Source organism: Camelina sativa, chromosome 16 (assembly GCF_000633955.1).
Source record: "Camelina sativa cultivar DH55 chromosome 16, Cs, whole genome shotgun sequence".
Lineage (NCBI taxonomy): Eukaryota > Viridiplantae > Streptophyta > Magnoliopsida > Brassicales > Brassicaceae > Camelina > Camelina sativa.
The window spans coordinates 22,915,781-22,943,266 of NC_025700.1; the positions used below are offsets into that span (position 1 = coordinate 22,915,781).

Sequence of the window (27,486 nt, forward strand, 5' to 3'; positions counted from 1 at the left end):
ACATCTCTTAGATCTTCATCATTTCCAGAATCATGATTTCACTATTTGCTGGAATGGTATTCAAATCAAAACGAATGGTTTTTATTGTTTGTAGGTGATATAGAAGATGATATACTTTTGAATTATATGTTAACGCGTGAATTTTTTTGAATTATATGTTAATACGTTAAATGATAAAGACAAACATGTTATATTTTAGAAATTGTCTTCTCAATTAATAGTAGGGATTCTTATGCTTTCATGTTTTAAACATAAGTAAGATTAAATTAAATGGGTTAATATACATTAATAGTTTAACACATGTTAAATTTTTATTTGTTTTCAAACGATGAGGTGCAATTCTTGTAAAGCTCCCTTCATGTATTATATATAGGATCCTTGTTTCCTTGGAGAACACAATGTACAGAAACTAAGAGAAAATGAATATGACACTAAAGTTCCTTCTTCTGCTTCTATTTGTTTTGAGTCATCATGCTGAATCTGGCTCTATCGTGAAGTTTCTTCCCGGTTTTGAAGGCCCTCTTCCTTTCGAACTCGAAACAGGGTTTGTTAAATTTTCTCTTGTGTAACAATTAGTTTTGAGTATGGTGTTAGTAATTACTCATTCATTTGAATGAAGGTACATTGGTATGGGTGAGAAAGAGGAAGATCAACTGTTTTACTATTTCATCAAGTCAGAGAATAATCCAGAAGAAGACCCTCTTCTTCTTTGGTTAGAGGGAGCACCTGGAAGTTCTTCTCTGTCTGGTCTTCTTATGGAGATTGGTAAATCTATAACTTTTTTTCGTATTGCTTTAAGGATTATTTTCAAAGATTTGCTTAAACTGGGGAAACAATATAGGCCCTTTGACTGTGAAAACCGAGCGTTACAATGGAAGTGTGCCCTCTTTGGTATCAACTACATATTCATGGACAAAGGTAGCTGGAAGTATATATGCTCATATGTTGATCACGCACAGACCCAAGGATCTATGTTCTTAATGATTTTATTAAATTTGGGATCATTTTTTTTAGATGGCGAGCATAATATTCTTGGATCAGCCTGTTGGATCTGGATTCTCATATTCATCAAAAACTCCACTTGATAACTCTACTGACACGATTGAAGTTAACAAAATCCATGAGTTTCTTCAAAAGGTTATTAATATTATACGATAACTCTACTGACACAAATGAAGTTTCCTTAAAATTATTGTGTATATATGTGGTAATTCTTTTGGTCTATTTATAGATACGGATGAGGTGATTGGTTTAGCGCATCAGTTAAAACGTTTTAATTGGTTTTTTAAAAAAAATATATAATTACAGTGGCTAAGCAAGCATCCACAATATTTGTCGAATCCATTTTACGCTACTGGAAATGCTTATGCCGGTATGATTATTCCTGCCCTCGTTGAGAAAATCTCAAAAGGTATGTTTTGCTCACTTTTACTCATGAAATGTTTTCTCTCTCACATGTTTTAACAATATAGATACTGTGATGCAGAAAATTATATATGTTGCAAGCCTCCTATAAATCTACAGGTAAAATGATATTTATAATAATTTGCTTCTTATATTATATATATATACAATTCTCTAACACTTTCAAATTTCTTACCAAAAATAGGGTTATGTGATCGGAAACCCGGTAACAGATTATGCAACTGAACGAAACTATCGTGTTCAATTTGCTCATGGAATGTCACTAATCTCTGATGAACTCTACGAGGTAGGAACTATATGTCATGCTTAGTTCGCTATTTTGTGACTACAGAGTTTAGTCTCTTTTTTTTTATATCTTGATTTTCTTACAAACAATGTTCGAAATATTATTTTTTTTACAGTCACTAAAGAGAGAATGTAACGGAAATTATTTCAATGTGGATCCACCACGTAGCAAAAAATGTTTGAAACTTGTTGAAGAATTCAATAAGGTACACACTCTTATATTTGGTCGATACTTTATTTTTCTCCTGGTAATAAATATCATCACTAATTCAGGTTTTTTTTGTGTGGTATTAACAGTGTACTGACGACATAAATGCGTATGATATATTGCTACCAAATTGCGATGACCAAATAGATTCAGAAAATATGGAACCTGATTGCTTTGTAAGTAATCTAATAATTATTTACAGTATGAGTGGAGATTTGCTTCAATAATTATTTAAAAAACATAAGTCTTTTTTTTAATGAAATAAGTCATTTTTTAATGATATATCAAATCAACATTTGTAGTATTATAAATATTATCTCGAAGAACGTTGGGCCAACACAGAGAGCGTTCGCGAAGCTCTTCATATCAAAAAGGTATTAGCAAGCGTAATTGAAGATCATTAGTCAATTGTCATATTCTAAAGATTTTTTATAAAGTCTAAATTTGGGGCAATCTATGAATACAGGGGACCAGAGAAGAATGGTTGCGCTTAAATCATGTGATACCATACGAGAACGACATTAGAAGCAGTGTACCATACCATAAGGAAAACAGCATTATTGGCTACAGGTCTCTTATCTTCAGGTAATAGTTACATCTATACATCAATAAACATTTGGATATATTTACATAAAATAAAATTTCCTTAAATCATTTTATATTTGTGTTTAAATTTAGTTTTCTAATTCCTACAATCCCAAATCCAAGCTGATGACAAATGACATTTGGGTTTTAACCAAAGATCGTATAAATCAATAGTAACAAGATTGTTTATGGTGAGCAGTGGTGATCATGATATGGTGTCGCCTACCATTGCAACTCAAGCCTGGATAAAATCTCTCAATTATTCCATCATTCATGACTGGCAGCCTTGGACGATAAACTATGAGATCGCTGGGTATATATTGTTTTACATTTCTCTTGTTCATTCGTTTTCTCGTTATATCACAAACTTATTAAACTCACGTAAAATTATTATTTTGACAGATACACGAGGACTTATTCGAATAAGATGACATTTGCTACTGTCATGGCAAGTTTACTAATTTCGACTCAACATTTTTATTTCCATTTATTACATTAAAAAGTGTTTTCTAATTGATTTGAACGTTTTGACTATAGGGATGTGGACACACGTCTGAGTATCTACCAGAAGAGACCTCTATCCTGTTCAAAAGGTGGCTCAATGGCCAACTTGTGTAATAGAGCATCACCATCAATGACCATCTTGCTTAAGTATTAAGATGTATTATGAATAAACGTGTATTACATGAAATGTCTGTAGACAATATAATTTTATCTACTACGTGAGTAATTGCGCTATGCGCGATTGTTTGCTTTTAATCAGGTTGATAATAATTTTATTCAGGGTAATATTAATGTGGCAGATTTGTGTGATATACAAATATTCAATATCTCTTTGTATTAGTTATGATAGATTTGTTGCTACGATTATGACGAAGTACAATGTAGTGTAGTTAGATATGAACTTTGTGATAGTGCTTTTCAGGCATTTGATACGAGCATGATCGCAAAAGAATACGTGAGTTTTCGTGTTTTCAAACCTCTTCTCTTGGTTAAAGTTTTTGTTTTGTTTGAGTACAATCAAAGATCTAAGTCGAAAAGAGTTAAGATATTATTTTTTTATTGGTTTTTAGTGTTTGTTTTTCTGTCTTATTTTATACTCATCAAATATATTGGTGTTATCGTCTATAATGATATATTGGTGATGACACTCAAGAATCGACCGCAAAACTCAAGAATCTCCCCTTCCATCCTGAGCCGTGATGACGCTCGTTCAACCACACTAGTATAGACCAAAGATTGATTCCCGTCATGCGTGAATTATTTAATCACTTTTTTTTAATTAGACAAAATGGTTATATGCTTTAGTTTTTTAAGAAAATATGTTTAAATGTGATACTCGACAGGTACACTGACGTTGAAAAAATTAGTCGGATAGTAAAAGACATATGATCCTTCGATAGAAAAAAAATGATTAACCCCAATAATAGAGTATGTCGTCACTTGTAACTTATTCATACTGTACAGAAAAATTAGCTTGTAACGCTATCTATCTAGAAAGTGAGAGCGGGAAAGATCCACTAAGAATTGAAAGAGCATCGTGAAAATCGAGTGACTTACACACTTAGTCACTTTGACACAAAAAAATCTTAAATTTAACATAGAGAAAGAGCTAGAGACATATGGAAGAGATGAGTCAACAATCTCCTAGAGATACGTGAGTGCCACATAGATGTAAAGTCTGAACGCAGTGCGATTTAGACCTAAACTTCAAAATTTCATATATGAACTTCTTAAATTGTGCCTATTTCGAAATCTATGTTGCGGGATGCTGAGTCAGATGATACGTGGCTGACAATGTGGAATCGTCTTTACTAAACGACGTTGTTTTGAGAATTAATTTTAACTTTGTTTTAAAACATGGTTCATCAATGTAACCCAAAACTTGGATCCAGAAACTTCACTTCTTTTGTAAAATCTCTATAAAAAGATTTCCAGAAGGATACCAATAAAATACTTACACTGATTAAGTCTTTGATTATATTTACGTCTTTGATTATATTTAAAATAAAAATAAAAAATTGGGCCAAAAAAGAATTGAAAAGAAAGAGTGATTAGCCACAAAAGTTACGGCAACGTCCCCTGGCTTGTCCGATCCATTATGCGTGGTCTTGGTGATTTGCCCAAATTCTAGCCACAAAAGCAACATCCCTATCTGGGTGATCCATTATGTATGTAATGATAGATAAATACAAACAACTGTAAAACAAATTATTTAATATCGATGTGATTGTTATTGAAGAAAAATATATATATCTGTGATTGTGATGGTTGCTCCACCAACCACGTGACTCTCTCCCCACAAAAACAAAATTTGAAGAGACTAGTGAAATAGCAAATAGCTATCTAACTTTCTTCCTTTTTTTTCTTTTTTTTTTGTGCAAAATTTTCTTCGTTATAAACTATAAATGATCCTTTATTTCCGTTAAACGACTGACTCCTTAGTTAGAAACTAGATAACCATGAGTTTGACACTAAAGTTTCTGCTTCTTCTTTTCTTGAGTCATCATGTTGATTCTGGCACTACAGTCAAGTTCCTCCCTGGATTTGAAGGCCCTCTCCCTTTCGAACTCGAAACTGGGTATATAAATCTCCCTAATTATTTGAAGATATCTAAACTTTTTTTTCGAAAAAACACAAGCTTTTTCTTTAATTTACCCCAAAAATACGCATTAATATTCAAAATAACCCAAAAAGTAAGTATTTCAACACCAACTTATTACATTTATAAATATTACAAGTATATTACTTAGTCTATACTTATATTTCGGATATTTTTTGGATACTTGTTCGGGTTCGGATTTGGGTCAGGTCGGTTCCTCAGGTTCTTATTTTGCCTACGCCTATGCTTACCAATGCGATTATATGATGTTATTTTAAAGTTAGTAATTAGCCATTACTCTGAATGAAGGTACATTGGTATTGGAGAGGAAGAGAATATACAAGTTTTCTACTATTTTATCAAATCTGAGAAGAATCCAAAAGAAGACCCTCTTCTTCTCTGGTTAGATGGAGGACCTGGATGTTCCTCTCTGGGTGGGCTTCTTTTTGAGAACGGTAAATATATGAAAATTCTTCTTTCGCTAAGCACTATTTTCAATGAGTTACGTTGTTTAAAGTAGGGAAAATAAACTTTTAGGACCTTTGGCTTTGAAGTCTGAGGTTTACAATGGAATTACCCCTTCTTTGGTTTCTACTACATATTCATGGACAAAGGTAGCTGAAGTATGTTACGTTAATACTGGATCACAAGCCCCAAAAGTCTATTCTTGATTTGAAAATTGTGGATCATTTTCTCAGATGGCGAACATAATATACTTGGATCAACCTGTTGGAGCTGGCTTCTCCTACTCAAGAACTCCAATAGGAAAAACTAGTGACACAATTGAAGTTAAGAGGATTCATGACTTTCTACAAAAGGTAATAAGACAAACTTAGCTCTCTTTAAAGCACTTGCATTTGTTCCTTAAAGTTGTTGTGTATGTTGTAATTCCCGTGGTATAAAGTAGATGTAGGCTTAACCACACTAGTTGGCTGAACTCTTTAAACCCCCTGCATGAGAAAATTTAGGTTCTAATTGATTTTTTACTTAAGTTAGCTCAAATAAACACAACCATTTTAGAGTGTACATGTATCTTTTTTCTTGCAGTGGCTAAGCAAGCACCCACAGTTTATCTCCAACTCTTTTTATGTCACCGGAGATTCTTATTCCGGTATGATTGTTCCTGCCCTCGTTCAAGAAATCTCAAAAGGTGTTTTTTTTTATATATATAAATTAAAAAAAAATTGATGTCATACACTTTTCTTTGAATATCGTTTAACTGGTATGCTCTCACATTTTAACAATATAGACACTATGATGCAGGAAATTATATATGTTGCAAACCTCCTATAAATCTACAGGTCATAGATATTTATTTAGTTGCTTCTTAATATTTACTATTTAGTATACTGAAGTGTTCGAAATTTGAAGGCTAAAAATTCGTAGTTATATCTTTTCTTTTAACCAAAAACAGGGTTACGTGCTCGGAAACCCGATAACGTATGCTGAACATGAAAAAAACTATCGTATTCCATTTGCTTATGGAATGTCATTAATCTCTGATGAACTTTACGAGGTATGAAATCTACGCATGCAGAGCCTAATTTGTTAAATTCACTTAAAATAATTTCATATTTGATGGATTGAAATGAATAGTTTTAATAATTTCACTAATGATATAACAATGTTAAAATTACAGTCGATGAAGAGAACCTGCAAAGGAAATTATGAAAACGTGGATCCACGTGACACAAAATGTTTAAAACTTGTTGAAGAATACCATAAGGTATACATACACACTTTGAAATGTGGTCAATCTCTTCGTTTTTTTTCCCCTTGGTAACAAATATCATCACTGACTCACTTTTTTTTTTACTTTTGTTTATCTACAGTGCACTGACAAAATTAATACACAACATATATTATTACCAGATTGCGATAAGAAAGGGAAAGGAGTAACATCACCTGATTGCTATGTAAGTAGTAGAGATCTGGTATTATTTGTTTCTACTAGTTCTTCTTTAAGAGAGGTCCCTTCAAATTTGGGGTCCCAATCCCATACTACATTTGCTAGACCTTTATCAGTTAATAGCTAAACCCGTTAATTAAGAGGAAACTATGGTTAAATTAATATTAACACTTTTAGAGACAAATTTACGCAGCATGTATTATGAAACCTTTTGACAGATTTTGTAGTTAAGTTTTAATCACAGTATACGGCTCAGCTCTACAATGTCTTAGTTATAAACAAAAAAAAAAACTAAGAAACTAATAAAAAGGGATGAATCCATGTGTAAAATTATTTGTGGACAAGTGGACAAATTCTTATTTTGATAAATAGATAAATAGTTTGACAAAATTGTTGCTTTTGCAGTATTATGTGTATTTTCTCATTGAATGTTGGGCCAACGACGAGAGAGTTCGCGAAGCGCTTCATGTTACCAAGGTATTATGCTAAGTTTGGTTTAGGATCACTAACGAGATGTGATGATATAAAGAAAATATAAAAATGTAAATAATTCACTTATCTATAACAGGGGACTAAAGGACAATGGGACCGGTGTAATTGGACAATTCCATACGACAATGACATTATAAGCAGTGTACCATATCATGCCAATAACAGCATCAGAGGATACCGATCTCTAATTTATAGGTTTGAGTTAACATTACTTATCAAGAACTAATCTTGTTACCTATACATTTACAAGTAGGGGTAGACAAAATTTTCATACCAAATGGAGCACGAACCAAACCGAATTAAATCAGTTAAAAAATATTCCCAGACATGGATTTTATTATCTTAAAACCCCCCAAAAAAAAAACACCAAAATGTATCATTGTAGTGTAATCGAAATAAACACAATTAAAAAAAAAACTGTACTAATATTTTGCATTTTTAAGTTGTATATACATATATATTAATAAAATAGACACAGTCTTCTCATATGCCATCATATTACATCATATTTATTAGTATCATTATATATTCATTTTGTAACTAAACCGAATTTGCATCAAACAAACCACATTACAAATGATTTTTTTTGGTTATAGATTTTATAAAACCCAAGGTGGATTAAACGAAAGTGAAAACAAAAGCCTAAACTAGATTGTCTAGAAGATTAAGGAGTTCTTTTTTTTTGCGGTTTATGGTAAACAGTGGTGATCATGACATTACGATGCCTTTCCAAGCAACTCAAGCCTGGATAAAATCTCTAAATTACTCAATCGTTCATGACTGGAGGCCTTGGATGATAAAAGATCAAATCGCGGGGTAATATATGTCTTTTAGTGTTTTAGGTTTCTCTTGTTCATTCAATTTCTTTTCAAACTCACTTACAAATCATTCTTGCCCTTTTTCATGACAGATACACAAGAACTTATTCCAATAAGATGACATATGTTACTATTAAAGCAAGTCTTCTTGTTTCAATTTAAAAAAAATTAGTGTCATATATTTGCATTACAATGAAAGTTTTAATTAATATAAATTAGTGTTTTAATTAACAGGGAGGTGGACACACGGCAGAGTATCTACCAAACGAGACTTCTATCGTGTTCCAGAGGTGGATCAGCGGCCAATCTTTGTAACGGAGAGGCTCATTGCCTTGACGTATGAAGAATAAAAATAGTTGTATCATCCACCATCCATAACGTGGTCCGCCACTGACTGTATTAATTGTACATTTAAGTTTTGGATGAGCTTGATTCCTAGTTGTGGCACGGAAAACTAGATAACTTTAAATTTACATTATTGTCTGAACCAACTCTAAGACCAACTCCAACAAACTTTTAAACCCTCAAAATTTGAGGGTTTTTAGTTCCAACAGACTTTTAAACCTTTAATTTTTAAGGGTTTGAATAGTGAACCTTCAAATTCGAGGGTGCACTATTCAGTCTCTTAAAATTTTATGTATATTTCATTTTAGTCTTTATAACTTTTCTATCTTACAAATAGGTCTAATAAGTTTAATTGTTTGAAATCTATCTATATAAATTCAATTGTTTGATTTATATCTATATACATTCTATTATTTGAAATATATCTATAGAAATTTTATTATTTAAATATATCTATAGAAATAATTATATTGAATAACTTTATATTTTACATGTAATTTTATTTTATATTTTTGATATATATATATATGTTGTTTTATCGTAGAAGGTATTGTATTTTATTAATATTGTTTGATATATTTTTTCATTGTATATTTTATATTTATCTATGAAAGTTTTTTGATTAACAAATTATTGGTAAGATTTTGAACTACAATGTAAATAGAAATTTTTTTAAAAATAAATTTAAGGGTGTACGGTATACCATTGGAGTAAGTCACCTTCAAACCTTTATTTTGAAGATGAACTCCTTTTAAAACGAAGGCATTGTTGGAGATGCCCTAATATGTTATCGATCCCAAGAGGGCCTACTCAACGTCAATCAACTAGCCAACTACTGCATGTTAGCGAAACGATAGCTATTTTATCTTTTCCTAAAGTACTCGTCATTAGAAACGAAAAGAGAATGAGTTTGACCTTACGGTTTCTGCTTCTTGTTCTACTTTTCTTGAGTCATTATGTTGATTCTGGCTCTATCGTCAAGTTTCTTCCTGGTTTTGAAGGCCCTCTGCCATTTGAACTCGAAACCGGGTTTGTAAAATGTCTCTTCTTTTTTACCAAGGTAATTATGTGTTGTGATTTTGGAGTTAGTAACTAGACATTCTTATGAATGAAGGTACATTGGCATTGATAAGGAAGAAAATGTGCAATTTTTCTACTATTTCATCAAATCTGAGAAGAACCCAAAAGAAGATCCTCTTATTATATGGTTAAATGGAGGACCTGGATGCTCTTGTCTTAGTGGCCTTTTCTTTGAGAACGGTAAATCTAATATATTTTTCTTTGGCTAATTAAGGACAATTGTTTAAACTGGGAAACATATAAAAAAAATAGGACCGTTGGCTTTGAAGTCCGAGGTTTACAATGGAAGTGTTCCTTCATTGGTCTCTACGACATATTCATGGACAAAGGTATGATGAAGTACGTTCAAATTGTGTCACAAACCTAATGATATATTCTTGATCTTAAGTTTTGGATCATATTCTCTCAGACGACAAACATAATATTCTTGGATCAGCCTGTCGGATCTGGCTTCTCCTACTCAAGAACTCCAATTGAAAAAACTAGTGACACAAATGAAGTTAAGAGGATCCACGAGTTTCTTCAAAAGGTTATATTTAAGACAAACACAAGTCTCTTTTTTAAACCGTTGGTCTTTGTGTCATTACGCTCATGTGTATGTTTTCGAGAAACCTTTCTCGGCGTGATGTAGGCTTTAACCACACCGGTTAGCCAACTTGTTGAAACCATCCCGTCTCATTTAAGTTAAGACGTTCTGATTTTTTTTTCCTTATACCAAAAATAAAACGACCTAGGTGTTTATTGGTATTCTACGAGTGGTTAGCTCATATATCATGTAAACACCTAACATCTAGCTAGAGCTTTTGTTTTGCAGTGGCTAAGAAAGCATCCACAGTTTTCCTCCAACCCTTTATACGTTGTTGGAGATTCTTATTCAGGTATGATTGTTCCGCCCCTCGTTCAAGCAATCTCAAAAGGTATGATATCTCTTATCATATTAATCAATCCCAATACACTTTTCTTTTAGAATATTGTTTAATTGATTATCTCTCACGTTTTAATAATATAGATAATGTGATGCAGGGAATTATATATGTTGCAACCCTCCTATAAATCTACAGGTCACAGATATTTGATAATTGCTTCTTATGATATGTACATAGCTTCTCGAACACTTAATATTTTGATGCCAAATACAGGGTTATGTGCTAGGAAACCCGATAACGCATATCGAAATTGAACAAAACTATCGTATTCCATTTGCTCATGGGATGTCACTAATCTCTGATGAACTCTACACGGTAATGAAATATATACCATGCTTAATATATTTGTTATTTTGTCACGAGAGAGTTTTAGTCTTTTCCGTATTTCTGTTTTTTTACGAGCCGAATTGAACTTTACCAAATTTAAAAACATTATTTCTTACAGTCACTGAAGAAATTTTGCAAAGGAAATTATTTCAATGTGGATCCGCGTAACACAAAATGTTTAAAACTTGTAGAAGAATACCGTAAGGTACACGCTATAAAACCCTGGTAGATGTTTTTTTTTTTTTTTCTGTTTTTGCTTGGTAATTAGTTTCACTAATTCAGAATTTTTCTTTTTGGTTTGGTTATAGTGTACTGACAAAATAAATAGCCATCATACGTTAATACCAGATTGCGATGACACAAATACACAACATATATCTCCTGATTGCTACGTAAGTAATACATTATATCTCATCTGATTTTATATGTTTCTGCTCCTATTAATTTGCTCCAAAATAATAACTTAAGAGAGAGCTGACAAAGATAATCAAATATTGTGAGTAGTCATATCCTTATTTCCGATAGATATTTACAAGGTTGCGTTTGCAGTACTATCCGTATCATCTCGTTGAATGTTGGGCCAACAATGAGAGCGTTCGAAAAGCTCTTCATGTTAAGAAGGTAAATAATGACATTTTTAATATAACTTGCTATAAAGCGTGAAACTTTAGAGAAAATATATTGAATGTAAAACTACTGCAGGGGAGTATAGGAGAATGGATAAGGGATAATGGTAGGAATATCCCATACAGTCTCGACATTAAAAATAGCATACCATACCACATGGATAACAGCATTAATGGCTACCGATCTCTTATTTTCAGGTTAGAACGTTAGAGTTTAATTAATGTTCTTTTCATTTCCCTATACATCTGTACTAGTATATATAGGTAAGCAAAAATTACATAGCCAGAAATTAAATGAAACCAAAATTTTGTATTACAAAAAAAAACTATTGGTTTTATTGTTTCAAGAAAAAGAGAAAAAAATTGAAGATCAGAAACAGGTTTTTGGTGAAAACCTGAAACTAATTTTATGAAAAAATTAATTTTATGAAACAAAACTAATTTTATGAAAAATATTTATATTTTTTTAGGTTTATAAGTAGGATTCATGGGGATGTACCTTAGTCCTTAGTCAAGTAATAAACGGTCAATCTTGGGAGAAAAAAAAAAACAAACTGAATTCGCATCATACGTAACTGAAACCAAATCAAATTATAAGTAAAATTTATTTGATATAAGTCGAATAAACTTGTGTGATTTATGGTGAACAGTGGCGATCATGACATAACCATGCCTTTCCAAGCAACTCAGGCATGGATAAAATCTCTAAATTACTCCATCGTTGATGATTGGAGACCTTGGATGATAAACCATCAAATCGCTGGGTAATATATATCTGTTTCTCTTGTTTTTTTCATTTTCTCGACATCACAAGCTTATTCTAATACCATTGTTTGATTTTTTTTTTTTTTTTTGCTATTACAGATACACCAGAACTTATTCCAATAAGATGACATTTGCTACTGTTAAAGCAAGTCTTCTTGTTTCGATTTAACATATATATTTTTCATAGCATTACAATTTAAAAGTGCACTTTTAATTGTTAGACATTTTTGATTATAGGGAGGTGGACACACGGCAGAGTATCTACCAAAGGAGACCTCTATCATGTTCCAAAGGTGGATCACTGGCCAGCCTTTGTAATTTGAGGCTCATTGCCTTAACGTATGAAGAATAAAATATATGTACCATGAAATATTTGTAGTGGAGACTGATCATGGCCGTTGTCTCTTTGTATTACTGGTTGTCACGGCTTGATACTACAACTTTGAAGAGAAGTTTCTGTTAAGGATTCTCCATTTTGTGATCGATCATACTTTGGGTTAAACTCTAGTCCTATTATCGTTTCATGGGTTTCCAACAGAAATCAAATAAAAATTAGTGGATTGGCCTATATTGTTGTAATTGGTGCAAAAACTAGAGACACAGGTTGGTATGTTTAGACTGTTTTTTTTGTCCAAGAAAAAAAAAAGACTGTTTTTTAATAACAAAAATGTATTGAGAAATGAGAACTGATTATACTTTGACGACAAAAAAAAACATGTATCAGAGCAAAGTTTCGATCTTGGACCTGTGGGTTATGGGCCCACCACGCTTCCGCTGCGCCACTCTGATATTTTAATTATAGGTATTTATATTATCAATTTAAAGTAAACTGGTTACATCTAAGTTATCTTCTCAACCGCAAAACACAACAAGCAAATGTAACATTTCATTTTCTTATATATTTCAACAAGTGTTCACTTGATCAGAACTCTGTTTGTATAAATTTATCGTTTGCAAACCAAAAACTAAGATTTAAATTTTTAAAATTTGACGATTAATATTTAATAACAACTCAAATTAACAAAATACTTAATAGAGTCGAAGAAATATAATTAGAAAGAAAAAACACAAAATTGTAATGTGTTTAATTTCTAAATCCAAATATTCAATGACTGAATAATAAAACAAAACGTTTAATTTTTTCTAATTTGGTTACTATGTTGAATGTTCTCTAAACCAACAAGAAGAGAGAAGAAAAACGATATTCAAATATAAAATTACAACAAGTGTTCATAATTTGACAACATGTAACATATTTTATAAACGTCAAATGCTTTGACTATTTCGAAGATTTCTCTCCTAAAGTGTACTCATAATAACATACCTCATCATTAGCATCCAAATATTCCTCTTCTTCTTCTTCTTCTTCTTCGCCATCTTTTTCATTTGTTCCAAGCGGACGAGAAAGGTTTGGTATGGTTCTTGCCTCACCATCTATCTTCATAATCTCCTCTACTCTTTGTGGAGAAAAGTTGATAAGACTAACATTCCTCTGGTAATAGATTGCTTGTGCTGACTCCTTAAGTTCTCTTGGCAAATTCTTTAGGAACCATGCATGACTCTTGATCTCTTTAAGCGTACTTCTCTGTAATAGTTACAAATTAACCAACAAAATTTTAACAAGAATAGGTCGAAATCATTTAACTTATATAGTTTAATATATTATATACTTACCTGTAATGGATTGGCAACAAATATACGAGCTAACAAGTTTCTGCAGTCTTCAGATATGTGAACATATCCTGGAATCTTGTACTTTACAGCCATTATTTTCTTCAAAATCAAACCACAAAAATGTTATATATACGATTAGTATACGAATTATAGTACTTTCGTTTGTTTGCATTTTTAAAATAAAAGATTTATACCTGAACAGTTTTTCGAATATTGCGAGGGTCTTTACGGTCTTCGAAAGGGTAAGCTCCTACCAACATAACATAGAGTGCCACTCCACAAGACCACACATCAACTGACTGTAAAACAGATTGAAATAAGTGTCTTTTTTTTAAGTTTAGTTCACAGATCATATAGTCGGTTGATTGAAATGGACAAGTGTCTAGCAAAGTAATTTGATGAATATAAAATGTAATACCTCGACATTTATGCATGTTATTTCCGAAAACAAATATTAAGTTGACTAATGATGTTGATGACGTTAATTATTTCAAAGTGGCCATTAAATTTTTGAATATATTAGATGAAAGTCGATATAACGTATACTATTACTATAGAAGATTGGTAACACATGTCATGAGTGAGATATTATGAAGCAAAAGTTTTTTTGTCGTGTACTACTCTTTTTCCATGAAATTATGGTTTTATAAACTATTGAAAGTGGAATGTCCACCTAAAAAAACTATTAAAAGTGGAATTCAAACTTGTAAATATCTTCATTATTGAAGGCAACAAAAAAAAACAAAAATATCTTCATTACTACTGAAACTTATCCTGTATGAAAAAATAATAATAGTATAATTATTTACCTTTCCGTCGTATTCTGATCGACAAAAAACCTCCGGTGCTATATATGCCGGAGTTCCCACCGTTGATTTTGGGTTGGAATGAAGAACTGAAGACTGTGCAAATTTTTAGAAATTATTATACATTCAGAAATTTAGATTTTAATATACAAACTTTAACTAACATAAACAGAAATTAAAATTACTTATTTAAAAAAAACCTTAGAGTAGCCAAAATCACAAATTTTCAAACGTGGTGCTGGGCTTCCATCAAGCAATGTATTTTCTAATTTCAGATCTCTATGGCATATTTGCTGCAAAATTCATTTGTTTCATTAGTAAAACATATAACACAAACTATTATATATATATATATATAAATATACAATTGGTGTATATCCAAATAATTTTACCATTGTATGTAAGTAATGCACTCCGCAAATGAGTTGTTGAAAAAAATATCTCGCCTGCAAGTAGATCAATTAATTAAATTAAATTAAATTAAAAGTTTAACAAAAACAATATTTGGCGATTTTTTTTATATGTGGTGATTAACAAGTAAAATGCATGCTTTTTTTTTTTGTTTTTTTTGATACTCGGTAAAATGTATGTTATTGACAAGAATTTAATTTCTAAACCTCGGCTTCGCTAAATCGACCCGCGGTAGATATCCGTTCGAACAGTTCTCCTCCAGCTGCATACTCCATTACAATCCCAAGATGTGTAGAGTTAGAACAACCTAAAATCATCAACACCAAATCTTTAAGTTTTTTTTTTTTCTCTTATCAACATCAAATTATGGATTGAATATGGAACATGTCGAATAGATCATGGGACTATATATATATATATATGTCCATATCTTTGCGAAACAACTTGTGGAGTTGTGGGAATATCCAAATTCAAAATCAAACACGACGTACGTTTATTTCTTAACAAAACAAATATTTACTTCGTTGACAGAAAAAGAAAAATAAAAATAAAAAAAAACTTACCTCTTTAAACCGAACAATATTGGGATGATTAAGAGACCTATGATTAATTATTTCTCTTGCAACGTTCTCATCTATCTGTATCAAAGCATCAGTTTGGGTAATAATTAAGATGAGATTCTTAGTATGAAAAATAACGAAAAATACAAAAGAAAGAAGAAAAGAAATAATGAAATGGACCGTATAGCCTCGATCGATGAACTTGACAGCCACAAGCTCGTTGGTTTGCTTATTACGCATAAGCCGAGCCAATCCGAAATTACCAAATCCCAAATCCTTCACTATCTCATACTTCTCCATGGCTAGCTTTTTTTTTTTTTTTTTCTCGCTTATCTGAAATGGTACTTTAATATATACTTTTATGTTGTTTTATGAATCCTCTCTTCCTAAATATTTGTAGAGAAAGATATCTAGATATATAGATAGAGTGAGAGAGAAGAAAGTTATATATTAGTTTACACGTAGCAAATATGACGACTACTAAACTAGACTAAAGTGTTGAAAGAGCTTTTCACGATATCAATGGTCATTTTATTTAGCAAGTCTTTCTTTAGTACAGTTTTGGTTTAGAGTCCGGGTTGATTGATAATTCTGTGACAGTTTTCGTTTATCTATAAAGTGACAGTGGTAATAAGTCTTTCTATGTATGTAAGTACAAATAGGATCTCAAACTGAAGTAGGTATTATTTGAGACAGCTACTCACGTTTAAGGTTTTAAGGGTCTCTTCTTTAGATAGATTGTAAAAGAGGTTTTGAAGTTTCTCTAAGTTTATATAATCTTGGGAAAGCTGGTTTTGAGACTAGATTTTGGTAACACGTCAATGGGTATCTTGATAGTGTGTAATTCTAATTAGGTGATATCTGTATGTTTGCCTATTTGACGATTAGGCACACTATTAAACTTCGGTACGTTTGTTGAGTCTTGCAAATTATTTGCACTTACAAGTGGTAGCATAGACTTTTTTTATGGTTGTCCAGATCAGAGAGAAAGGGTTTGGAAAAGTGAAATCATCCAATTATAACTAACCTCATATTTTATTTGTTTGGTCAGCTATAATAGTGCCCCTTACTGTTGGTCAGCTATTTCAATCAAATTTAACTTTTAAAAGCCTATGGCTATGGAGTTGCCTAAATGGAAAAAAGAACAATAATAAGGGATGTACCCCTAACTTCTACATACGCTCCATCCTCCATTTAAAGACTACATTTCAACATGGAGGCATGATTGTTGCGTGGGAATAGTTGCTCGAGCACCTAACCAAAATCACTGATCCAATTGAATCTCTTAAGACCTAACCTATTCTAGTAACAACCTAACTCTTTTTCTAAGCTCCCTTTATTTTACATTGCAAGTGTCCATAGAGTGTGGGGAGCCATTTAACCTATATTATATATAGTACATGTGGAACATGTTCCATAGTAAGTGTCCATAGAGAGTTTCAGGCCTTTCATAAACAGTTTTATTCATCACTCAAAAAAAAAAAACTTAAGCTGCATTTTACAAGCATAAACAAGGTGAAGACTACTACCCGCTATATAGGCATAAGAGCCATCGTAAAAACTAGAAAACATCGCAAATACCCTTTTAAAAAAATACAGAGATAATAAGTAGAACTAACATGTCACTAAAGAGAAACTAACTTACACAAGAACTGAAAATCTTCACTGTGTTGGCTTTTGATTCTTTTTCCTTCTTCTCACATATGTGATTAACGCCTTGGATGTGCTAGACATCGTATCAGAAGCTTCCACTACCACTATTTCTTTACCATGTGACACATTTTGAGTCTCCTCCATTTTCTTGAAAAGAAAACAACATTAATCTCAATCAAATCCAACATCTTCAAGAAAAAAAAAGCAATCTTTATTATACAAACCTTCTTATTTTGACGATATGTAGACATCAGCTCATATAACTTCCGCATCATCATCTCTTCTTCCACCTGAAAAAAAAAAAAAAAAAAAAAAACACATGTTGTTTCCGAAGAGAACTTTCAAATGTAACACTAAAGTTTCTTGAAACAAACCTGAAGCTTTTAGAGTTCTTGAGTCATGGTTTTATGAGTTTCTGTGAGCAATCCATTTCGCTTCTCCAAATGGCTGTTTTACATACTAACAACAGTGAATCGTTATACGGACACAACACGAGCTAAGAAAAAACGAAACACCAAAGACGTACTTTAAAAGAGCCTCTGTATGTTCAGGTTCCATGCTCAACTTCTTCCTAGTGATCATCAACAAATAAATCAAAAAAATTCAAAAGAAGAGTATTTGAAAAATGCATATAAAGGCACAGTTTTGATCAAGGTAAAAAGGATAAGTCTTTTTGTATCACTGATTCATCTATACACACATATAACTAGAGAAGAACTGACTCTTAAAATCTGAAGTGTGTATGATCACAACATGTTTATGCCCAATTCAAATTTAGCTGCATAAGGGTGGAAAAAGGAAGATCTGAGTTAGACAATTCGTCGAGCAACTGGTGTGCAAGGCCTCTTTTAACTATCAATTACCAAAACCCATGCTTGAATCATACATAAACCTATCAGTTATATATCTTATTATATAGAGGTAAACGATCAAAAAAAGCAAACAGTTTTATATACCTTCACCACCACTTTAACACTTTGACGATTCTCTTCTTCCCTCTCTCGTTTCGTTTGGGTTCGTTCGTTCTGGTTTTTTTTTGTTTTTCTTAAAAGAGAGACAAATATTTTGTTGCAACATGCATAATTGCTGCGTTTTCATACAAAACTAAAACTAGATTAGGACCTGGCAACAACATGAATTGGATTGAAATTCTTTTTATTTATATTATAATTTTAGAATAAAATAAATTTACATGATTATTTTTAAAAGTTTTTTTGGATAAAACGTTATTTAATAAAATTATATGCTTGAAAAAAACACCTATGTTATAAGTTTTATATTGTTAATTTTGTAATTTTATGTATGAGAAATAGTTATATTTGTTGTTTATTTTTATTTTTAAACATGTTTGGTGAAAGTTTTTTAATATGACTGTGCTTAGGTAGATTTTATTTTCCACTACATAATAAGATCTTGGAAATCACGATTAAACGTGATAAATTGCCAAGATAAAACTAAGAGTATATTTTTATGTCGAAGTGTATATTTTGTAACAATACATGGAATACTAAAGATTTTATTTAAAAAAATGTATAAATCATTGGAATATTCTCTTTAGGAGGATTCTTTGGGATATTCTTAAGTGTATTCATATAACCCACACAATGACCATTTAGGGCATGAATGGAATGAATTTTTAAATTAGTTTTTAACTTTTGGTTTTTAGATTTTAGTTTTTTGATTTCTAGAGATTTGGTTTTTTGGTTTTTGCTAAAAGGTTTAAAACATAAAAAAAAAAATAATTAAAATTGAAAAATGAATAACACTAACAATTAGAAAAACCACTATAAGATGGTTTTTGGTTTTTTTTTGTAAATGAGTAAAATCTGCAAAAAGCTAGATTCCCTGTTTTTTAGGAAAACCAATTTTATAAAATCTTGAATGGCAAAAAATTAGCTTTTTAGAAAAACTAAAACCAAAATCTATTTAAACACTTGTAACAATTCAAGGCCTTAATCTATAAAGTTTTTTTTGTAACCAACCTATATTTAATCTATAACATATTTTGTAACCAACTTATAAAAATTATATAGTCCACAAAAAAAAATTTGTACTTCCGTATTATTATATAGGAGATACATTAATTGTAAAAGTAAAAAAGAAATCATTCATTAGAATTAAAATGATACCACTTATACTCGAATAATATTTAAAACTTTCACAACTTTTTAACAATTTTTTAATTTATTTTTAGTATTCATTTATTTTTAATAAATTTACAGATTAAAAAAAAGTTATAAACTGGAATAAATTAATTCTTGTATTTGGAATTTTGATTTATGAATGGTGACTGCGGTCACGGCGACCAAATCCGTCAGCGATTTAGGCCGCCCCAAAAATAGGGCAGTCAGTAGACCACTGTGGACCAACTCTATTTGTACACAAAAACGGTTCGCAGCGGTTTTCTTTCTATTATCTTTAAACCACACCGCTGCGGACTGTATTTGATGATTGTTGAATAAAAAACGGTCAAATCCGCTGATTGATTTGTCCGCCTTAACCGCTGTAACCATTCACACTTGAATGTTTTTGCGTTTTGTTTAACATATGCAAGTGTAAATCATCTTTCTTTCTAAAATGTAACACCCCTTGTAAACGATTGAGCCAACCGCACTTGGGTACTGATATTTGTTGTTGTAATTTTCTAAAAGGGTTCTTTTTATCTTCATTTTTCTATTTTGGTTCTTGAATTTTGATTAAGTTTTTAAAGTATGTTGAAAAGTAGAAACGTACATATGTGTATCGAGAAACGATCTCTGACTTCTGATGTTATGCTTTCACTAGCCCATCTTTATAGAAAACATACAAAAAGATTTGATTCGTTTTTTCCTTGGAATTAATGTTACCGAGAAGTTCTGATACTGCAGTGAACTGCTTAAAACGCTTTTTTTCTGTAACCAAAACCTTGGGTTTATTGTTTTGGTAACAATGCACAATGGGCAACCACAAAGAGGAGTTCATGTGTGAAGCACTAAGGGAAAAAGATTTATAAAAAAAAAGAGAATTAGATTAAAAAGAGAAACAAACAAGCTGGTGTTTGGGTTTTCGAGCCTTTGAGGTTGGTGGGTGTGTTGTTGTGAATCTCTAAGTTTTCTGTAAATTATATAGTACTATTAACTTTATAAGTAATTTTTTTTTCAGTGACCCTTTTAAGCTTTCTTGAAAACAAGATTGAGCATAGATCACTTCTAAGATTCTTAGCTTTGTTTTCTCTTTTGTGTTGAGAGTCTTGTGTGCAATAACTTCATAAAGAGAAAATGAAGTTTATGAAACTTGGAACCAAACCTGATTCGTTTCAATCTAAAGGAGACAATGTTAGGTTTGTAAAAACAGTTTTTTTAGCTTTCTGTCTCATGATTCTTAAACAATGTTTTTATTTTAACTGGTATTGCTTTTCTTGCTCTTAGGTATGTCACAACTGAGTTAGAAACAGAGATCATCGTAATCGTTGGCAATGTCAAATTCTATCTCCATAAGGTATGATAAAAAAAATCTTACCTTTTTAAAACATCAAAGAACAGGCAAAAGCAAGAGTTTAATGTTTTGCGTGTGTTTTCAGTTCCCATTGCTGTCCAAAAGCGGATTCTTGCAGAAACTCATAGCAACATCAAAAAATGAAGAGAAGGAGAAGAACCAAATTAATGAGATTGACATATCAGAGATTCCTGGTGGTTCTGTTGCTTTTGAGATTTGTGTAAAGTTCTGTTATGGCATCATGGTAACTTTAAACGCTTACAATGTGGTCGCAGCTCGTTGCGCAGCTGAGTTCTTAGAGATGAATGAAACGTTTGAGAAAAGCAATCTCGTTTACAAGATTGATGTTTTCTTGAACTCAACTATCTTCCGTAGTTGGAAAGATTCTATCATTGTTCTGCAGACCACAAAAGATCTCTTGTCTAATTACTTGGACGAGCTCGTGAAGCGTTGTCTCAACTCTATTGCTTCAACAGCCTCGACTGACACCTCGAAAGTCAAGTGGTCTTACAGTTACAACAGGAAGAAGAAGCTTGAGAAGGTGGGAAAACCCGAAGATCAAGCCGTTCCAAAAGACTGGTGGGTCGAAGATTTATGCGAACTTCACATTGATTTATATAAACAAGCCATCGAAGCAATCAAGAACCGAGGGAAAGTACCAAATAACGTTATAGGAGAAGCGTTACACGCTTATGCAAGAAGAAGAATATCAGGTTTTAGCAAAGGCTTAGTGCAAACCATTGATAGATCTTTGACTGATATAATCATAGAACTTATCCCGGATGAGAAAGGAAGTCTTTCTTCTAGTTTCTTGACCAAGTTACATCGAGCATCGATGTTTCTTGGGTGTGAAGAAACCGTTAAAGACAGGTTAAAGAAAAGAATCAGCGAGCAGCTTGAAGAGGCAACAGTGCATGATATATTATTGTATGATTTAGATATGGTGCAAAGCCTAGTGAAGGAGTTCAAGAACAGAGATCCGAAAACGCAAATGAAAGTATCCGTCGCAAAGCTCATTGACGGATACTTAGCTGAGAAATCAAGAGATCCTAATCTCCCTCTACAGAACTTCCTCTCTCTCGCTGAGACACTCTCTAGCTTCCCAAGACAGTCTCATGACGGGTTATATCGCGCCATAGACATGTTTCTCAAGGTAAGAAAACAAGATTCAAATACACTGTTTTTCATAATGATTTCTTGATTGACATTAGGTTTGATTTGGAAATTTCTTTTTCCAGGAACATTCGAGTATTAGCAAGAGCGAGAAGAAAAGAATATGCGGGTTAATGGATTGTAGGAAACTATCACCAGAAGCGTGTGAACATGCGGTGCAGAACGAACGTTTGCCAATGCGGGTGATTGTGCAAGTTCTCTTCTTTGAACAGATTAGAGCCAATGGTTCATCAACAGGATACAGCACTCCTGAGCTAACTACAACGACTCTAAACACTGAGGATGAGGAATGGGACCATGATAAAGAGTTTTAATCTAAGCATATTATTGTATCCTTTTCTCATTTGTTTCTTCAGAACTACGTCAAACTTTTTGAGTTTCCTTTGTTATCTGAATTGGAAACATTTTGGTCCTTGACCTTTGCAAATGGGTCAGGTAGTAATGGGCTTTGTGTCTGGCTTGAAGCTCTTCCATCTCAATTTATAATGAGACTGAAATCGGAAAAGAAAATATATGTATAATATATATATCATTTATTTGTAATCCAAGAAATACTGCAAAGTTTATACCAAAACCGAATCAAAAACAATCTAAACCCCATTAGTTTAATTGATCTGAAATCGAGCTTGAGCCAAAAACCAAATTGAATAATTTTTTTTATTATAAAATCTTAGATTTACATATTTGTAAACATATTCTATAATATTAATCAAAACCTATCTCTAATTATTAATTATATTTTAAAGTTATGTTTTTACTAAACCAAACCGAAATCCAAATCAGTTAAATCAGATTGTCAATTCTAGGTGTTTGTACTTGGTACACTTGGAAAACGTTTTTAAATAATAGAGTTAATAGTAGGATATAAGTAATTATTATATTAATGGTTAAATTTATGATATGGTCAGAACAACAAAAAAAAATTCAGTGATTCTTCTACTTTTTATATTGTACTAAATTAATCACAACTAGTACTAATATAAAGAATACAAAAAATCAGAAAAACAAAATCATAAACAAATTCCCACACGAACAAGAGATTCTCTTATAAAAATATTACATTATAAAACAAAAATCTACTAACATCTTCTCAGCTTACCAAAAGTTAAAGACATCTTAATCTGATAGAAGAAATATAATTAATATTCCTTTCCTTTAAATATAAATTAATTTTGTGAATTTTGAGTTATAAAAATTAAAATTCTCTAGGGTCAACAAAAATAGATTCACCAGGTGGAGATTTAGTCCAATCACCAATAGAACCATCACTGTAATCTTCTCCAAGCCGTTTGATACACCACAAATCCTCTGCGCACGATAGCACTTTCCAATGTGGTATCCCTCGTCTGAGCGGTTCTCCTCCCGCTACTTCCGCCGCCACGACACCGCATCCTCCTTCTTTGGCCAGATTATGCGCGTGATTACACAGCACTTTCACCATTTTCTCCGCGCGTGGTCCTTCTCCGCCAATTCCGTACATAAAATGTAATCCAAACGGTTGGAAAACCGCGGGAATCGACGGAATTTTCAAAAACGGCAGCGTTTTATCAACTACTCGCGTCGTTTTAGCTAACACGCGCCTCAACTTTGACGCGCCGCGAACTTCTAACCGAAACGAATCGTTACAATTCCACACACTCAAAACGGCCCACGAATCGGGTGGATACTCCAAGAATTTAGCTGAACCGGGCCATGAGCCTAACCCGGATCCGTAACAACTGCCACGTGGAACAGCAACGAATGTTCCTAACGAGAGTTTGTTATTTAGAACCGAGTCAATGTCTCTCGGAAAAAACTCGGTTGTACTAAACCGGATTCGGTATAGCAACTCAGCATCAGTTGGATCAAGCTTGATTATAGTAACTCGACGAGAAATGTTAACCTTGTGCGCGTAAATCGGGTTAACCAAAATAGACGGTGTACGGAACTCGGAGTAACCACATTTTCCGGTGAAAAGGTTAACGGAAGCATGGTTGTCGTTTTCAGTTGCAAAATAAGAATACTCAGCGCCGTTTTGACGAAACCAATCTTCCATAGTATTCACGAGCTTAAACCCTATCCCTTGCCTCCTGAAATAATTAAAAACGTGATTAGTCTAAGCACTAAGCCACTAATTACTCGTGATTTAGTGTAACGTTTTAATTACGTGAGATTGTAAAAACGTACCGGTGCGTAGGTGAAACGCGGAGGCCCAAAATGTAAGCAAGTTTAGTGTAAAGAGGTTTGGTAATAACGACATCGTTTTGAGACTTGTTATGAGTTAAATCAAGTCTTTTGGTGCTACCACATGTAACGGTTTTGATACATCCTCGTATCATTCCAACTAACTCTTTCTTCTCATCCGTACCAATCTCAGCCACCTGTTACAATTTCCAAATTTTTAGATAAATCGTTCTTTTTACATATTAATTAAACCAAAAAAATAAAAGATAATTAAACTTTTGTGTTAGTTAGTTCATGTATTTGCTTCTTTATAAAGGAAAGAGGTACTTAATATAATCGAGTTTTGAGGCAAGAAGGTGAATGTTGTTTGTGTCCTGTCATTTTTAATTAATTAATTTATAAAAAAGGCAAAAACAAAAAATTAATCATTTATTTTTGTTGATAACAAAAATCAAGTTGTTTCATATTTTTGCTTCGCCATTATAGAAAAACATATAAGAATTTTTGTTGAGTAAAGAATTGAAATTTAACTTTGAACTAGTATAGTAAACATGAGTTTATAACTTTTAGGAGTTTTGGAGTAAAGAAAGTTACCAGCATGAGGTAAGAAGGTGAATGTCGAACACGGCAAATTGGGTCACCTAAGAGATCAGTGAAGAGAGACAGTTTTCCTGTTGGGCCAACTTCGCACCGCCGCTCAACTTCTTCGACGGTGGCTAAGTCTTTACTAGGGTCGTATTCTCTAACCTCCACAACCACCGTCATATTTCTCTGTTTTTTTGTTTGTTATCTCTTATAAATAAGAAGCAGAGGATAGAGAGAGAGTGAAAAAGATGAAAGAACTGAGAACAATGTGTGAAGTGGTAGCGTAGGGTTTTTTATAGAGAGAGGAAAGAAGTGAGACTGATGCAATAAAAAAAGTCAGCAGAATTTTCCGAGGACATAGGATTTTTTATATTTTTATTAAGTGTATATGGAATTTTAATATTTGAGATATATGAACTTAGGATTTGGGGGAAAAAAAAAAGAAGAAAGAGAATTTTAATGAGTTTTAAAAGTTTCTGAAAATGACTTTTGGTATTATTTTCGACTGCTTTTTTTATATGATTATGAATAGTAATAATTTGTAATAAATTCACTGGTTTTAGGCCGTTGAGAAATCTATAGAATACTAGTACTAGTTATATTTATCATTGGATAGAGTTAATAGGACCCAATATTAATTCCCTATCAATTATGCTCATTTCCCAATATTCATTTTTTGGAATATACTTTATTTTATTTAGTAGGTGAAGAAATATCAAAAACAAATGAACGTGTCTAGAATAAAATGATATTGTGAGATCATGCACAGAGGAAAAAAAAAAGAATTTGGAATGATCAGATTAGTATATCAAAACAATATATTCTAATGGAGGGTTGAGTTCATTATTCACTTATTCTTTTCCTCGATTAATAGATTATTTTTTAAACAACTGTTTGATTATGGAATTTATATATATATATATATATATATATATATTAACATATCAGAGAAGAACTCAATATGGAATTAGAATAATATTTTAGTAAAAATAATTAGAAAAGAGTGCTTTGTCGATGTTATGATGTGAGAATATTAATGGGGTGATTAAGACACGAGCATTTGATATCGAACTTGCTCAGAAAAGAGACGTGGAAAGTGTTTAGTGAGAAGTGGAAATGGCGGCTTATGACTTCTCTCTCTCTCTTTTCATTTTCTCTTTTGTTAATTTCATTTGTTCATAACTATTCGTTTTATTCATCTTGTTCATGAACGTATGTATGATTGTTACTATTACCTCTAATCATTTGCTCTGAATCCCACTTATGCACTTACTCATTACTGTTATTAACACGGCATCATAAACGAGCAGTTATATTAAGAAAATAAATACTATAGCATTATCCAAAAGTTAACTTTTTTTGTGATCAGAAAATAACTATATATAAATCATTATTATTTTTAATTGAAAATGGTAATATGATTAAAGTTTTTTAAAGAATTGAGTGAGTACTCTATTGGATGATTTCGTTTATCTTAAAAAAATTAGTCGAATGGTAAAAACTCGACCAATCTTCTTCCTATAAAAAGACATGACCATTTGTATAAATAATATATTCAAATTCTCGTTTGTATTATCATCTTTTGAAACGGACAAGAAAGGTTGCACAAAATAAATACATAAAAAGAAACGGACAAAAAACGTGAAAAAAAACTTCATGGCCCATAAATTAATAGTAGAGAATATGTATCGCGACAACATTTTAGTTGGCAATATAAAACAATTGATAGGTTCGACTCATTAAACTAGTTGAAAAAAAATTATTCTTTTATAAAGGCAAAGTTAAGTCAGGCTACCTCCAATCACACAATTAATCATTTTTCTAACTCTTGGTAATATTCACCTCTTGAGAAATCGGATCAGAACGATGGAATTTGTAATCGAGAATTGTATCAGCAAAAACAAAATCGAATAATGAATAATATCGTAGGAAAGTGCGTTTTGGGCATGACCCCCACTTGTTTCCATAACAATATAAGGGTGTGAATAGTAACTGCGGTTGGGGCGAACAAATCCATATGCGGACCAAACCGTCCTGTTTTAAGTATAGACAACAAACCGTAGCAGTCCAACTCTATTTGTAAAGAAAAACGGTATGCAGTTGGTCCACTGCGGTTTTATTTCTAATTTCTGTAGACCGCACTAGTGTAAACTACACATAATGAATGGTAAATAAAAAGCGGTTTGATCTTTCCACCCTAACCGCTGCAATCATTCACACCCTAAGTCTTTTTAATCAAACTCCTTCTAAAAGTTCAATTAAATTAGCAAGTGGTGTGTCACTAAAACACCTAATTATTCCGTCAAATTTCAAAATAAGTATGTCGCCATAATTAGTCAATTGATGTATATCATATATGCTTATAGACATAAACCATTTGGAATTGATTATATCTTATCTGTCTATTCATGGGATCAAGCATTATTTTTTCTCCCAAAGGATTTGTCTAATCGTAGATATGGTGTTGATGAGGATTCTACTTCTTTTTATAATAAATTAATAATAATAATAAGATATCATTTTACGTATATCCTAATATCCATCTCATGTTAGTTACTGTGACCTTTGTATAATATTTCTGATCGTTATTCTCC

At 32.1% G+C, this 27,486-nt stretch overlaps 6 protein-coding genes and 2 long non-coding RNA genes across 12 annotated transcripts; 5 read left to right on the forward strand and 3 right to left on the reverse strand.

Annotated features, from left to right (window-relative positions):
• Positions 411–2,412, forward strand: LOC104753940 (serine carboxypeptidase-like 9). The gene is made up of 11 exons (XM_019237831.1): positions 411–544; positions 620–765; positions 842–918; positions 1,015–1,137; positions 1,309–1,411; positions 1,487–1,524; positions 1,610–1,711; positions 1,827–1,916; positions 2,008–2,094; positions 2,221–2,292; positions 2,356–2,412. The coding sequence occupies exons 1-11, from the start codon at positions 420–422 to the stop codon at positions 2,410–2,412; spliced, it is 1,020 nt and encodes a 339-aa protein (XP_019093376.1). The 5' UTR covers positions 411–419.
• On the forward strand, positions 2,414–2,949 carry LOC109129703. Its single transcript, XR_002036016.1, has 3 exons — positions 2,414–2,503; positions 2,703–2,816; positions 2,906–2,949. It is a non-coding gene; the product is annotated as an uncharacterized LOC109129703 (long non-coding RNA).
• LOC104751936 (serine carboxypeptidase-like 10) lies at positions 4,840–8,834 on the forward strand. Of its 3 annotated transcripts, none has more exons than XM_010473997.2 (14): positions 4,840–5,084; positions 5,415–5,560; positions 5,643–5,719; positions 5,804–5,923; positions 6,153–6,216; positions 6,369–6,406; positions 6,520–6,621; positions 6,745–6,831; positions 6,938–7,021; positions 7,420–7,491; positions 7,583–7,701; positions 8,209–8,322; positions 8,417–8,462; positions 8,559–8,834. In XM_010473997.2, the coding sequence occupies exons 1-14, from the start codon at positions 4,966–4,968 to the stop codon at positions 8,637–8,639; spliced, it is 1,269 nt and encodes a 422-aa protein (XP_010472299.1). In that variant the 5' UTR covers positions 4,840–4,965; the 3' UTR covers positions 8,640–8,834. The 3 variants fall into 3 exon arrangements, with proteins under 3 accessions (XP_010472299.1, XP_010472298.1, XP_019093949.1); XM_010473996.2 differs by having other exon boundaries at positions 4,841–5,084; positions 6,153–6,255; positions 8,559–8,833; XM_019238404.1 differs by lacking the exon at positions 5,643–5,719 and having other exon boundaries at positions 4,993–5,084; positions 6,153–6,255.
• LOC104751937 (serine carboxypeptidase-like 9) lies at positions 9,397–13,068 on the forward strand. Of its 2 annotated transcripts, none has more exons than XM_010473999.1 (14): positions 9,397–9,698; positions 9,784–9,929; positions 10,002–10,078; positions 10,159–10,278; positions 10,564–10,666; positions 10,773–10,810; positions 10,889–10,990; positions 11,121–11,207; positions 11,311–11,394; positions 11,552–11,623; positions 11,705–11,826; positions 12,279–12,392; positions 12,493–12,550; positions 12,635–13,068. In XM_010473999.1, the coding sequence occupies exons 1-14, from the start codon at positions 9,454–9,456 to the stop codon at positions 12,743–12,745; spliced, it is 1,479 nt and encodes a 492-aa protein (XP_010472301.1). In that variant the 5' UTR covers positions 9,397–9,453; the 3' UTR covers positions 12,746–13,068. The 2 variants fall into 2 exon arrangements, with proteins under 2 accessions (XP_010472301.1, XP_010472300.1); XM_010473998.1 differs by having other exon boundaries at positions 12,493–12,538; positions 12,631–13,068.
• On the reverse strand, positions 13,580–16,235 carry LOC104751938 (serine/threonine-protein kinase SRK2J). 2 transcript variants are annotated; one of them, XM_010474000.1, is made up of 9 exons: positions 16,025–16,235; positions 15,848–15,922; positions 15,491–15,591; positions 15,266–15,319; positions 15,074–15,166; positions 14,877–14,969; positions 14,262–14,366; positions 14,068–14,166; positions 13,580–13,978 (listed from the first exon to the last, which is right to left on the reverse strand). In XM_010474000.1, the coding sequence occupies exons 3-9, from the start codon at positions 15,557–15,559 to the stop codon at positions 13,673–13,675; spliced, it is 819 nt and encodes a 272-aa protein (XP_010472302.1). In that variant the 5' UTR covers positions 15,560–15,591; positions 15,848–15,922; positions 16,025–16,235; the 3' UTR covers positions 13,580–13,672. The 2 variants fall into 2 exon arrangements, with proteins under 2 accessions (XP_010472302.1, XP_019093828.1); XM_019238283.1 differs by having other exon boundaries at positions 15,844–15,922.
• Positions 17,291–18,627, reverse strand: LOC104751939. Its single transcript, XR_761872.2, has 5 exons — positions 18,454–18,627; positions 18,024–18,068; positions 17,872–17,944; positions 17,722–17,787; positions 17,291–17,644 (listed from the first exon to the last, which is right to left on the reverse strand). It is a non-coding gene; the product is annotated as an uncharacterized LOC104751939 (long non-coding RNA).
• On the forward strand, positions 20,558–22,556 carry LOC104751940 (BTB/POZ domain-containing protein NPY4). The gene is made up of 4 exons (XM_010474001.2): positions 20,558–20,816; positions 20,905–20,974; positions 21,057–22,124; positions 22,210–22,556. Exons 1-4 carry the CDS (start codon positions 20,755–20,757, stop codon positions 22,456–22,458), a joined length of 1,449 nt encoding a protein of 482 aa, XP_010472303.1. The 5' UTR covers positions 20,558–20,754; the 3' UTR covers positions 22,459–22,556.
• Positions 23,299–25,129, reverse strand: LOC104751941 (probable N-acetyltransferase HLS1-like). Its single transcript, XM_010474002.2, has 3 exons — positions 24,902–25,129; positions 24,311–24,504; positions 23,299–24,213 (listed from the first exon to the last, which is right to left on the reverse strand). Exons 1-3 carry the CDS (start codon positions 25,070–25,072, stop codon positions 23,340–23,342), a joined length of 1,239 nt encoding a protein of 412 aa, XP_010472304.1. The 5' UTR covers positions 25,073–25,129; the 3' UTR covers positions 23,299–23,339.